At 37.0% G+C, this 14,883-nt stretch overlaps 1 protein-coding gene across 1 annotated transcript in view; it reads right to left on the bottom strand.

Annotated features, from left to right (window-relative positions):
• LRRC7 (leucine rich repeat containing 7) overlaps positions 1–14,883 on the bottom strand; it is a 564,537-nt gene that overhangs the window by 141,703 nt on the left and 407,951 nt on the right. Inside the window, exon 9 of the mRNA XM_042951516.1 lies at positions 5,410–5,484. Coding sequence (XP_042807450.1) covers positions 5,410–5,484 — 75 coding nt within the window. The remainder of the gene's footprint in view (positions 1–5,409; positions 5,485–14,883) is intronic.

Raw genomic sequence — 14,883 nt, 5'->3', positions numbered from 1 at the left:
GGAGAGTAGATTAGGGTTTCTAGAGGTTGGGGGTAAGGGGACATGGGAATGACTGCTAATGGCTTCAGGGATTTTTTTTGGAGATAGTGCAAATGTTGTAAAATTAGATTGTGGTGATGGCTACTCAACCTATGAGTATTCTAGAAGCCACGGAATTGTATATTATAAATGGGTGAATTTTATGGTATGTGAATTATATCTCAGTACAACAGTTAAAACAAAACACAACAATCTCAAAGTTGCCACTGAATTAAATAAATTAATTAATAATAAAAAAATAAATGACAATTGTCACCCAAACAGCATATGTTGACATATTGATTCTTACACTTTCAAATGCCTAAGAAAGGGTTTAAATCCTACCAGATTCAATATTCTGCTATTCAACAGTTCTTTTTGAGAGTCTACTATGTAACAGGGCTTGTGTTATACATGGGAGACCAATCATGAATAAGTCAACTAAGTATGAGGAGAGACTTGTCATGATACAGACAAAATCTGTACCCTTATGGAGCTCACAGTAGTGGAGGAAACTGTCAAACAAATAATTACAATACCCTATAATATATGCAATTAAAAAAACATGTAGAGAATGTCATAGAAGCACAGGGCTGCAAATTGCCTGGAAGACACAGCCTGTCAAGAAAAGGAGAACATGCACCTAAAAGAGAAAATGACATATACTGTTCATAGTAAAATGTGAAAAATCATGGCATGTTTGAGGAAGAGTGGGACATTTGATTTATAAGATTATAAGAAGACATGTGTTAAAAGGCCCTACATATTATATGAGGAGATGTAAATTCTACCTTTTAAGGAAGGAAAGCTATTCAAGAGGTTTTTGTTTGTTGGTTTTGTTTTGTTGAAAGAGAGAGCATGCATGTGTGCCCCAGCGTGCCTGTGAGCACAGTGGGAGTAGGGGAGGAGCACAGATAGAGGGGAGAGAAAGAATCCCAAGCAGAATCTGTTCTGTCAGCACAGAGCCCAACGAGTGGCTCAACACCAGGAACCACGAGATCATGACCTGAGCCGAAATCAAAAGTTGGACCCTTAACCGAGTGAGGCATCCAGGTGTCTGTATTCAAGGTTTTTAAGACAAAGAATGACATGATCAGATTTGTGCTTTAAAAATCCAGCTTCAGGGAACTACAAAGGAGAGATTCTTTGATGAGAGTTGCAAAGACCCATCACAAGGATCTGGAAACAGTTTTTATTTTAAGTTTGTTTATTTATTTTGAGACAGAGAGAGATAGTGTGCAAGCAGGGGGGGGCAGAGAGGGAGAGAGAATCCCAAGCAGGGTCTTCATTGACAGCCTGATGCCAGGCTTGAACTCACAAACCATGAGATCATAACCTGAGCCAAAGTCGGACACTTAACTGAGCCACTCAAGTGCCCCTAGAAACAATTTAGCTGAGGAGATAAGGGCCTGAATTAAGGCAGCGGAAGTGAGGAAGAAGAAGGGATGGGCTCAAAAAAAAAAAAATCAGAAGTGGAATAAACTAGTAACTAGTTGCTGAGGACAGGGAAGGAACAAAGTCATACTGTGAACAGGAGTAACAGGGACCGCTTAGCTGGGACATGGAGCACAGGAGTCAGGACAAGATAAAAGTCCTCACTTTCAGTTTCTTTCAGGGCATATTTTGCAAATAAATACCCTACACATAACTGTGTTCAGTGGATCATCTGTCTGTTTAATCCACCCGTATCCATTTTAATATATTGTCTCTACTTATTTGACAGAATATAAATAAAAAAGGAAATAAACTTATTACACACACAAGCACACACTTGGCACTGTGCCAAGTACTTTGGCTATATTATTTGATTTAATACTTCATATCTTTGCTTCTCACAATGTGTTTTGCAGACCAGCAGCATTGGTACCACCTGGAAGCCTGTCAGGAACATACAGTCTTAGATCTCAGACGCACTCTGGACCTACTGAATCAGAATCTGCACTTCAACGCACAATGAAATTTAGTAATTAATGTCACACAATGGGAAGCAGAGACAAGGAGAAGTTTATGAGAGAGTGCTCTTAGGATCAATACCAGTGGGAAGACAGAGAGGAGGAAGGAGGCACGGCTAGGCAGATGAAGCAGCTGAGCTGGAATGAAATCTTGAGGAACTCCTTGGGTGGCCCTTTAAGAGTCACTGAGTTGGATTGCCTGGCAGTAGTAGGGTGAGTCTAAGTAAGGATGAGGAGCCAGGCCTTTATCACTGGTCATTGGGTGCAGGTCTCCCAGACTAGAGATGTGACCCTGGGTAAGGAGGTTCTTTTCAGCTGGAGCAAATCCTGAAGAAGGTGGAAAGCTGCAAACAGTATTCCCAAAAGCTTCAGGAATAGAGAGTAAGTTCTTCATTCCAGGAGGATGATTCATGACAGCAATCATTACAAATAACATTCCAAGGTTACCCCATTAATGAGGGGTGGAGCTAAAATTCAAATCACTTTTCTCAGATTACAGACCACAAAGCCTATTGATTATATCAGCAGTCACTGACCTCTAACTCCCTAATTAACCCAGCATATATCTCTAGGTCTGTGACCTCACGCCCCATGGAGGCACAGAATGTGCGAAGTCTTGGAATAGATGACTCAGTTGCTAGAACTGAGTACTTTGGGTGAGTGAAGCCAGAGGGCTGAATTCTCCCTACACCTGGAAATATGTCACTTGAAAAAATACTGTCACTTTAGTTATAGATTCCCACCCTAAGGAGCTATTATGATACCATAACCATTCTTCTCTTCTGGTGAGCAAGGAAGGAATGATGTGTGTGTGTAGTGGGGGGGGGGGCTCTTTTTTGTTCTTTCATCATGAGGAAATTTCTTTACTCTTTGAAGCCCCCTTCATTGTTATTTCCAGCGCAACTCAATATTTTGGTGTGAAGTTTCTAAACATCATTTTTAGAAGCAAAACAATGCTTTGGTGTTTATTTTTGAGTCTTTCTAAACCCTCACTTTCAAACACCTTATAAAAGCAATTGTAGCCTGCGGTGATAAAGACCTTTGAAGTCTAATGTCTCAGAATCCTTGGGGATATTGAATGTTGCTCCAACATCTCTCGATACAGAGGGCTCTATAAGTGAGCAGTAGATAGTAAATGAAAAAAGTAAAAGCCATCACAAAAGAAGATACTGGAGTTTGTTTAAAAATAAATACTGATTCAATGCATTGTTTAGTCACATTTTGGTTGATTGATCTTAGAGTGACAGTGAACAAGATAGCTATGTAGAAGACTAACTTCTGATCAGTATCTCCTTTCTTCTCTGATTTATGAAAAATGGAGTAGTAAAATGATAGCTCAGGCTTCCAAAAGTATTTTAAAAGCATGTTACTTTAATGTACAGTGATACATGAACTAATAATAAGATGATCTTGCTTTTTTCCCTGGGTCTTATAACACTAAATATTTAGGATTAATCATTCTGTGAAACTGATAGACGGGCTAGCTTAAGGCTGCATTCAAGTATAGTCTCTCAAAGACACATGTTTCTAGGTCCTTGCATAACAACTATTTGCCAGCACAGACATTCAGAAAGCCATGCCTCTTTATGGCAGGGAGGTGGGGGTATTCCCGCAAGGAATAAAATAAAATATAAAAACTCAAGTGTACTAAAGTGAGAAATCTACGTAAAGCAGTATATAAGAAAAATCTATTCTCACAACACTTATCTGTTCACAGACGGTTTCAACACTACTTTTCTATTTAGATAAAAAGCTTACTAAACAATATGAGGTCTGAATTGATTGCTAAGGTTGATTTTGGAAATGTAATGACTATGAAAAATAAGATGAACCTAATTCTCATTTGTGCCCTTTGTTGATTCTCTAGCAGCAGGATTTTGGAGTTTGAGAATGAACAACAGCCCCTGGTGTTGGTTTGAATTACATTTCCACTATTTACTGGCTCCGTGACCTTGGGCCAGTTTCTTATTCTTTCTGTTTCAGTTTATCATCTGTAACATGGGGATAGTAGGAAACCCTACTTCATAGGCTTATTATGAGGACTCAAGGAGTATCTATTTGTAAAACATCTAGCATTTATCATGAGTTAGGCATTATCTAGGTGTTTTTGAATTAGTAAATATATTGAAGAAGCGGGTATAGACTTTTCTGACTAGACATACATTCCGATTTCTCAATCTCTGCACAGGGAATTGGTGAGTGTCTTACCTGTGTTGCCCCAGGATTTGTACATACTTTGGCTATGGCACAAATTGGGCTCCACTACATGTAGTGGAATCTAGATCTGTCTCTCCTGTTATGTGTGAGCTCCTCAAACAAATGTACTCAAGGTCATTGAATATATTATCTTTGTAGCTCTAACATTAGCATGGTTTCTGGTTCATAGAGGTGTATTTGTAAACGGTTTTTGAATAAATCAATATATAAAAGATGTGCATGCTTTTTTGTTTTGTGTCTGTGATGATAGTATAAATGTATTCTTTTGATAAGAGAAGAAAGTATTTTTTTCCTTAATCTTTTGCCAGATTTTCTCTTTTATGTGGTCTCATGCTTGTTCAAAAGAGAAACACTTCTTGTTCTTGTTGCTTTTGCAATTATTTTAAGGAATTTTTAATGTCAAGTCAAGAAGAATAAAATTGGCTTTGGGAACACACATCAAAATCTCCGTGGCTGAAGAGTTATTATAAATCCAGCTGCCCTGGCTACTCAGCCCAATTGTGGTTGGCGTGTGTGTGTGTGTGTGTGTGTGTGTGTACATGCTTATTTGACTGCTTGTGTTATGAGTGGCAAGAGGCAATGTTTTTACTGGAAGCCACTATTTCACTGAGTGGGAAAGGCTAAATACTCAAACTCAATGAGTTAACTGGTAAACCTACTACTTAGGAGATATTACTGGATTGTCTGTGTGTTAGTAGAAAAAAAAATGGACTCTAGTTGAACTTTCTATTTTTAACACCTGATAATTTGCCATTTACCATTTCGAAAATTCAAATGGGTTCTAATGGAAATCACCCAAACTGAGAGAAAGATTTTTATTTTGTGGAAAAGCTCTAACATAAGCAGAAACTATTATCTAGTTACCTATACGAATAAGTTTGATTTTGCAAAATTAAGACTTGGTATTATATGTAGCATTTTCTTTTTCAGTATATAACAATATAACTTTCTCAGTTTTAAAAATAGGTATGTGGAGAGATAAAAAATATAATCCTAAGAGAACAAGAGAATCTTTCATACATTTCATATACCTATACTATTTACAAAAGGTATGTGAAATACAAAAAATAAACAAACAAACTAGTGAAAAAACACTTGGTAACCAAACAAATGTTTTATTGTGAGAGGCAAACACTGATATTTATATATTAAGATTATTATTCATTACCATTAATATATAGTACAGATGTTAGACAATGTGGCATAATAAAAACTTACATACCCCAGGTAGCACTTGTAATGCATTATTATCCATCCATAACTCCCTTAAATTTTGTATTTGATCCAGAACTTCAGGCTAGAAGAGAGGTAGGGAGAAAGACAACACAATTAGTCTTTTCTTAGCACAATAGAAGTGTAATTTCTTGAATCTGGAAACTTTATTTGGGAATCTAATGTTAATCCTTTAAGAAGTTCTAAGTTTAACAGACTTTCATCAAAACTGAGAGTCCCTCGTATAGCTAACTTAGAACTCATCTGGAAACAATCAGAACAACAGTAATAAAAATTAAAATCTATAACTCTCTCTTAACACCCTACAATGATCCTTTGTAGCATTTATTACACTCTAATTACTCAATGTGTCTGTCTTCTTCACTAAAATATAAGCTTTTGAAGAGCAGAGCAATGTTTGTTTTTTTCATCTTTATTGTTTTTTTAATTTTTATTTTTGTTTTTTTTAATTTTATATTTTATTTTTTAAAATTTACATCCAAATTAGCATATAATGCAACAATGATTTCGGGAGTAGATTCCTTAGTGCCCCTTACCCATTTAGCCCATCCCCCCTCCCACAACCCCTCCAGTAACCCTCAGTTTGTTCTCCGTATTTATGAGTCTCTTCTGTTTTGTCCCCCTCCCTGTTTTTATATTATTTTTGTTTCCCTTCCCATATGTTCATCTGTTTTGTCTCTTAAAGTCCTCATATGAGTGAAGTCATATGATTTTTGTCTTTCTTTGACTGACTAATTTCACTTAGCATAATACCCTCCAGTTCCATCCATGTAGTTGCAAATGGCAAGATTTCATTCTTTGTGATTGTTGAGTAATACTCCATTGTGTGTGTGTGTGTGTGTGTGTATATATATATATATGTATATATATATATGTATATATATATACCTCATCTTCTTTATCCATTCATCCATCGATGGACATTTGGGCTCTTTCCATACTTTGGCTATTGTTGATTAGTGCTGCTATAAACATGGAGGTGCATGTGTCCCTTCGAAACAGCACACCTGTATCCCGTGGATAAATGCCTAGTAGTACAATTTCTGCGTCATAGGGTAGTTCTATTTTTAGTTTTTTGAGGAACCTCCATCTGTTTTCCAGAGTGGCTGCACCAGCTTGCATTCCCATGTTTATTTTTTAATCACTATTCTTCACATCCCCATTGCTTGCCATGGTACTCGACACACAATAGGTTTTTACCATCAGTATGTGTTAGAGCCTTACACACAATTGCCCCCTCCCCCACCGTCCCAGGCATTGCATTACTGAGATATATAATAGTATGAATCAGACCCACTCATTTCTTATCTCTTCATTTACTCAGCAAATTTTGATTGGTTGAACAGTGGGGATGCCTACTATGGTAAGGCACAGTGTACGATCCACAGTTATTCAAACTCAGTTACTGCCTTGAAGTAACTGATGATCTAATTGAACAGACAAATGCATATAAATAGCAGAAACAGAAGGTAGCATATGGGAGAAAAGAATAATGTAGAGAAGTTCAGAGAAAGGAGAGAGAGAATATGATCAAGGTGTAACACATAGTGCATAATGAAATTTCAATTCCCAAATTGAAGCATTCTCTAAATTGTACCTCATGGGCAGCAGACTATATGGAAAGGTTATAGATTGCTATTGCTACCATCATCATCTTTTTATTCGTGATGACCTTTTTCTGATTTCTCTCTAGAAATTATCCTATTCAGGCCACCAGCTTCCCTTGAAGTTGATTCCTTCCAGGAGGGAAGTGAGGAAGGACTAAGCTAATTGGTGCATAGTATTCACCTGGCCACAGGGTTGGCTTGGAGGATGGGAACATGATCCATTCAGAGCAGTTGAGAAACAATGTTTCTTTCACTGAGGCTTCAGGGGAAAAGACTTGCTCTTCCCTGCTGGATTAGAAACTGGAAGGGGACAGCCCTGGGAGCTTCAGGTGTAAAGAAAAGGGGAAGGCTGTTTCAGTTAAGAGATGGATCCTGATGACATCATATTAGGCCAAAATTAAGCCACACCTGAAATCAGATGTTTTGTCTCTTTCAACTGAAAAAAAAAAATTATCACTGAAACAAAGTACAACCGTAGTTCAGTAAACTTTGAGACCTACTTAGGAAAACTAGTGTATTTTATAGAATAATAGTGTGAAAGAATGGAATTGTATACATGTTAAGATGAGAATATTGGTAATCGTGGGTAAGCAGGAGTTATGTACACACATCTTTGACACATTAGAAGGGCTTCAGAAACTGCTAGGACTAGTTTGGAAAGAGCCTCTGATACCTTTAGCTTGCAATTGCAATTAAACATGGTACTATTCCTTGGAGAAATTCCATTTACAACAAAGATCAAAATCTAAAGTTAGAGAGTGGCATTCAGCTGTGGACTCAGAGTCATGTGTGAATAAGTGTGGGGGATTTTTTTTTGTGTAGGAAAATATTCCCACTTTTACTAACACCAATAGCGAATAGGCAGTGAACTACTCCAACTGTATGATAAGCTGGGCAAGGACGGAAAACATAAATCAAGTCGTAGGAAGCACACTCTGATGTGCAGAGACTTTGAAGCAGAGGGCTGGCTAGGAATAGTCAGGCCAGTTGGAAAACATCAGTCATATGGTGCAGATTTTCCTACACCCAGGCACCATGCAGACTTTATGAAAAGAGATAAGAGTTGCATACTGGAAACTTCAATACATCCTTATGTATGTGATAAGACGGAGATTAATTTATAAACTTCAAATGGTGAACATTACTCAAGATAAACTCTATTGTGCTGTGGTAACAAATTAATCCCAAAATCTCAGTGGTTTACCACCACAGGCTTACTTCCCACTCTCACTACATCCAGTGTCATGGGTTGCCACCATCTCAAGACTTCCAGAAGAGCCAAAGCAGAGAAGACAGTGTAGAAAACTAGTCATTGCTCTTAAAGATCTCAGACTAGAAGGGACATATATCACTTCTGATTATACCTAATTATCTAGACTATTTCTATGGCCTCAAGTTTAAGAAAGCCTAAGAAATATAAGAGAAATTCATGAATTATTTGGTGAACACTACTGTCCCTGCTACATGGTGACACCATATATATATATATATATATATATATATATATATATATATATATAAAAGAATGACAAGAATGGATACAAAGTACTTCAATAAGTCAGTTATCCCTTCATTCAGTAAGTACTTATTAAACATCACCTAAGTTCTAGGCATTACACTAGAGTCATAACGCACGGTGTGGTCTCTGTCCTCAAGAAAGTCATGGTCTATATCTGCAGCAAATATGCAAAAAGCAAATACATGGCATTATGGGAAAATGAAGAAAGGGGAACCTATATGCCCTTGTAATGTGGAAGCCACATAACTATTCATGGAGCTCAGATGAGAAAGAGTTGGTCAGTAAAGAGGAGAGAAGAGGAAGCACATTTTAGCCAGAAGCAGAGAGATGAGAAATAGCATGATGTATGAATGGCAACAGGCGCTTTGCTTTACTGGGGTGTTAAGTTTGAAATAGTGTGAGTAGCAGAAAATGAGGCTAACAAAAGAGGGTGGGGTCTGTGAAGGTCTCATGTTTTGTTAGGGAGGTAGAACTTTATTACATGGGTGAAGGAACATCACTAAAAGATTTTTAATAGGAAGTGATTGTGGCAGATAGGTGTTATATATATATAACTATCCTGTTGGAAAAAGGAAAAGAAAACAAAAACAGGAAATCTTAATAGGGCTAGTTACGAAAGAGATAATGAGGACTAAAGATAAAGAATTTGAATTCAAAAAACACTTAGACAATGAAAATAGGATTTGGTGACTTAATATAGGGGTGAGAGTGAGGGTCATGCACGTCCCCCAGTTTCCCAGCACCTGGTAGTTGCCACCAATGGAGATGCAGAATATTGGGCTGGAAACATATGAGAGAGACTGAATTTAGTGTTTTTTTTCTCAAAGGTTTTATTTAAGTTAAAGTTAGTTAACATATAGTGTAGTATTGGTTTCAAGAGTAGAATTTAGTGATTCATCACTTACATACAACACCTAGTGCTTATTATAACAAGTGCCCTGCTTAATGCCCACCACCCATTTAGCCCATCCCCTGACTTATTTTCCCTCCGGTAACCCTCAGTTTGTTCTCTATATTTAAGAGTCTCTTATAGTTTGCCTCCCTCTCTGTTTTTATCTCATTTTATTTTCATTCCATTCCCCTGTGTTCATCTGTTTTGTTTCCTAAATTCCACTGAGTGAAATCATATGGTATTTGTCTGTCTCTGACTTATTTCACTTAGCATAATACACTCTAGCTCTGTCTACTTCATTGCATATATATACATACACATTACATCTTCTTTATTCATTCATCAGTTTGTGGACATTTGGGTTTTTTCCATACTTTCGTTGTTGTTGATAGTGCTACTATAAACAATGGGGTGCATGTGCCCCCTTCGAGTCAGAATTTTTGTATCCTTTGGAGAAATACCTAGTGGTGCAATTGCTGGGTTGTAGGGTAGGTCCAGTTTTAACTTTTTGAGGAACTGCCATACTATTTTCCAGAGTGGCTGCACCAGTTTGCATTCCTACCAACATTGTAAGAGGGTTCCACTCCTTTTCTGTGCAAACTTGCAAACATCTGTTGTTTCCTGAATTGTTAATTTTAGCCATTCTGACAGGTGTGAGGTGGTATCTCATTGTGGTTTTGATTTGTATTTCCCTGATGATGAGTGATGTTGAGGATTTTTATGTGTCTGTTAGCCATTTGGTATGTTTTCTTCGGAGAAATGTTTGCTTATCTTCTGCCCATTTCTTAACTGGATTAATTCTCTTTAGGGTGTTAAATTTGATAAGTTCTTTGTAAATTTTGGATTCTAGTCCTTTATCCGACATGTCATTTGCAAATATCTTCTCCCATTCCATAGAGTGCCTTTTAGTTTTGTTGATTGTTTCCTTCACTGTGCAGAAGGTTTTTAACTTGATGATGTCTCAATAGTTCATTTTTGCTTTTGTTTCCCTTGCCTTCAGAGACATGTCTAGTAAGAAGTTGTTGTGGCTGAGGTCAAAAAGGTTGCTGCCGGTGTTCTCCTTTAGGATTCTGATGGCTTCCTGTCTCACATTTAGGTCTTGCATCCATGTTGTCTTTATTTTTGTGCATGGTGTAAGAAAACGGTCCAGGTTCATTCTTCTGAATGTAACTGTCCCGTTTTCCCAACACCATTTGTTGAAGAGACTGTCTTTTTTTTTTCCATTGGATATTCTTTCCTGCTTTGTTGAAGATTAGTTGACCATACATTTGTGGGTCCATTTCTGGGTTCTCTATTCTGTTTCATTGATCTATGTGTCTGTTTTGGTGCCAGTACCATACTGTCTTGATGATTACAACTTTGTAATACAGCTTGAAGTCCAGAATTATGATGCCTCCCACTTTGCTTTTCTTTTTCAACATTACTTTGGCTGTTTGGGGTCTTTTCTGGTTCCATACAAATTTTAGAATTGTTGGCTCTAGTTCTGTGAAAACTGCTGGTGTTACTTTGATAGGGATTGCACTGAATGTGCAGATTGCTTTGGGTAGTATAGGCATTTTAACAATATTTGCTCTTCCAATCCATGAGCATGGAATGTTTTTTCACTTCTTTGTGTCTTCAATTTTGTTAATAAGTGTTCTATAGTTTTCAGAGTACAGATCTTTTACCTCTTTGGTTAGGCTTATTCCTAGGTATCTTACGGTTTTTGGTGCAATTGTAAATGGGATCGATTCCTTGATTTCTCTTTCTGTGGCTTCATTCTTGGTGTATAAAAATGCAACAGCTTTCTGTACATTGATTTTATATCCTAAGACTGCTGAATTCATGTATCAGTTTTAGCAAATTTTTTTTTTGTAGCCTTTGGGTTTACAACATAGAGAACTATGTCGTCTATGAATAATGAAAGTTTAACTTCCTTGCCAGTTTGGATGCCTTTAATTTATTTTTGTTGTTTGATTACTGAGGTTAGGACTTCCAGTACTATGCTGAACAACAGTGGTCAGAGTGGACATCCTTGTTGCGTTCCTGACCTTAGGGGAAAAGCTGTCTTTTTCCCCATTGAGGATGATACTAGCTGTGGGCCTTTTGTATATGGTCTTTGTGATGTTGAGGTATGCTCCTTCTAGCCCTACTTTCTTGATTTTTTTTTTTTGTATCAAGAAAGGATGCTGTATTTTGTCAAATGCTTTATCTCCATCTATTGAAAGAATCATAAGGCTCTTATCCTTTTTTCATTAATGTGATGTATCATGTTGATTGATTTGCAGATATTGAACCACCCTTGCAGCCCAGAAATAAATCCCACTTGATCATGGCAAATAATTCTTTTAATGTACTGTTGGATTCGATTTGCTAGTATCTTTTTGAGAATTTTTGCATTGGTGTTCATCAGGGATATTGGTCTATAATTCTCCTTTTTAGTGGGGTCTTTGGTTTTGGAATTAAGGTAACTCTGGCCTCATAGAGTGAGTTTGGAAGTTTTCCTCTCATTCCTATTTTCTTGGACAGTTTCAGAATAGGTATCAACTCTTCTTTAAATGTCTGGCATGGGAAGCCATCTGGCCCTGTACTCTTGTCTGTTGGGAGAGTTTTGATTACTGATTCAATTTCTTTGCTGGTTATGGGTCTGTTCAAATTTTCCATTTTTTCCTGTTTAATTTTGGTAGTTTACATGTTTCTAGGAATTTATCAATTTTTTCCAGAATGCCCAATCTGTTGGCATATAATTAATTGCTCATAATAGTCTCTTACAATTGTTTATATTTCTTTATATTTCTGTGGTGCTGGTTGTAATCTCTCCTTTTTCATTCTTGATTTTATTTATTTGGATCCTTTCTCTTTTTTTTTGATAAGTCTGGCTAAAGATTTATCAATTTTGTTAATTCTTTCAAAGAAGCAACTCCTAGTTTTGTTGATTTGTTCTACTGTTTTTTTTTAAATTTCTATATCATTTATTTCTGCTCTGATCTTTATTAATTCCTTTATGCTCATTTTAGGTTTTATTTTCTATCCTTTTCCAACTCCTAAAAGTGTAAAATTAGGTTGTGTATTTGAGATTTTTCTTGCTTCTTAATAAATGCCTACCTATATTGCTACATACTTCCCTCTTACGACTACCTTTACTGCATCCCAAAGGTTTTGGACTGTGGTGTTTTCATTTTCATTTGCTTCCATGTATTTGTAAATTCTTCTTTATTTCCTTTTAAATGTTTATTTATTTATATTGAGGAGGGAGGGGCAGAAGAGAGGGAGAGAGAGAATCCAAGCAGACTTTGTTTTGTCAGCACAGAGCCCAAAGTGGGGCCCAAACCCATGAATCATGAGATCATGACCTGAGCTGAAATCAAGAGTTGTATGCTTAACTGACTGAGCCACCCAGGCACCCCTAATTTCTTCTTTTTCTGGTTAACCTATTCATTCTTTAGTAGGATGTTCTTTAACCTCCACGTGTTTGTGGTCTTTCCACATTTTTTCTCGTGGTTGACTTTGTTTCATAGCATTGTGGTCTGATAATATGTGTGGTATGCTCTCAAACTTTTTGTACTGGTTGAAGGCTGATTTGTGACCCAGTATGTGATCTCTTCTGGAGAATGTTCCATGTGCACTTAAAAAAAATGTGCATTCTACTGCTTTAGGATAAAATGTTCTGAATGTATCTGTTAAGTCCATCCAGTCCAGAATGTCATTCAAAGCTATTGTTTCCTTGTTGATTTCCTGCTTAGATGATCTGTCCATTGTTGTAAGTGGGGTGTTAAAGTCTCCTGTTACTATTGTATTATCAATGAATTTCAAGTTTGTTATTAATTGATTTACACATTTTGGCCTCTTTCAAGTTGGGGGCATAAATACTTAATAGTGTTAGATCTCCTTTTTTTTTTTTTTTTTTTTTTTTTTTTTGAGAGAGAGAGAGTGAGAGTGTGTAAGCAGGGAAGGAGCCAAGGAAGAGGGAGAGAGAAAATCTTAAGCAGGCTTTATGTCCAGTGTGGAGCCTGATTCAGGGTTCAATCTCGTGACCATGAGACTGAACCAAAATCAAGAGTGGATACTTAACTGACTGTGCCACCCAGGCACCGCTAAATCTTCTTGTTCAATAGACCTCTTTATTATCATATAGTGCTCTCCTTCATCTCTTACTATAGTCTTTTGTTTAAAATCTAGTTTGTCTGATATAAATATGGTTACTCCAGCTTTCTTTTGATGTCTATTAGCATGTCCTCACTTTCAAACTGGAGGTGTCTTTGGGTCTAAAACGAATCTGTTAGGGGTGCCTGGGTGGCTCAGTTAGTTGGGCATCTGACTTCAGCTCATGATCTCATAGTTTGTGGATTCGAGCCCCATGACGGGCTCTGTGCTGACAGCTGGGAGCCTGGAGCCTGCTTCGGATTCTGTGTCTCCCTCTCTCTCTTGCTGCCTCTCCCCTGCTCCCACTATGTCTATCAAGAAAATAAACATTAAAAAAAAATGAATCTCTTGTAAGCAGCCTATCAATAGGTCTTGTTTTTTTTTCATCAATTCTGACACCCTGTCCTTTGATTAGAGTATTTAGTCCATTTGTATTCAGAGTTGTTATTGATAGATAAGAATTGAGTGTCATTATATTGCCAGTAAGGTCACTATTCCTGTAGATTGTCTCTGTTCCCTTTTAGTCTTTGTTGCTTTGGGTCTCTCTTTCCCTCTCAAAGGATGACCTTTAATATTTTTTGCAGAGCTGGTTTAGTGTTCATGAATTACTTTAGTTTTTGCTTGTCTTGGAAACTCTATCTCTCTTTCTATTCTTAATGACAGCCTTGCTGGATAAAGTATTCTTCACTGCATATTTTTCCCATTTAGTACATTAAATGTATCATGCCTGCCAAGTTTCTGTGGCCTGCCAAGTTTCTGTGGACAGGTCTGCTGCTAACCCTATGTGTCAACCCTTGTAGATTAAGGACCTTTTGTCCTTAACTTCTTTCATAATTATCTCTTTATCTTTGTATTTCTCAAGTTTCACTATGATATGTCTTGATGTTGACCTGTTTGGTTTTTTTAATTTTTTATTTTGAGGTGAGTTCTCTGTGCCTCTTGAACTTGGATGCCTGTTTCCTTCCCCATATTAGGGACTTTCTCAGCTATATTTTATTGAAGTAAACCTTCTGCCCCTTTTTCTTGCTCTTCTTCTGGGACTCCTATAATATGGATATTATTGCACTTAATGGAATCAGAGAGTTCTGTAAGTTTATATTCATGATATAATAGTTTTATTTCCCTCTTCTTTTCAGCTTCATTATTTTCCATAATTTTGTCTTCTATATCACTTATTAGCTCCTCTGATTCTTCCATCTTCATTGTGATTAAAACTAGTCAGTTTTGCATCTCAGTTATGGCATTTTTTATTTCAGCCTGCCTAGTTTTTAGGTCTTTTATCTCTGCAGCAAGTTTTCTCTGATGTCTTCTATGCTGCTTTCA

Source organism: Panthera leo, chromosome C1 (genome assembly GCF_018350215.1).
Source record: "Panthera leo isolate Ple1 chromosome C1, P.leo_Ple1_pat1.1, whole genome shotgun sequence".
NCBI lineage: Eukaryota > Metazoa > Chordata > Mammalia > Carnivora > Felidae > Panthera > Panthera leo.
The sequence above is the reverse complement of the archived record's forward strand: the minus strand, read 5'-3'. Positions and strand labels throughout refer to the sequence as shown.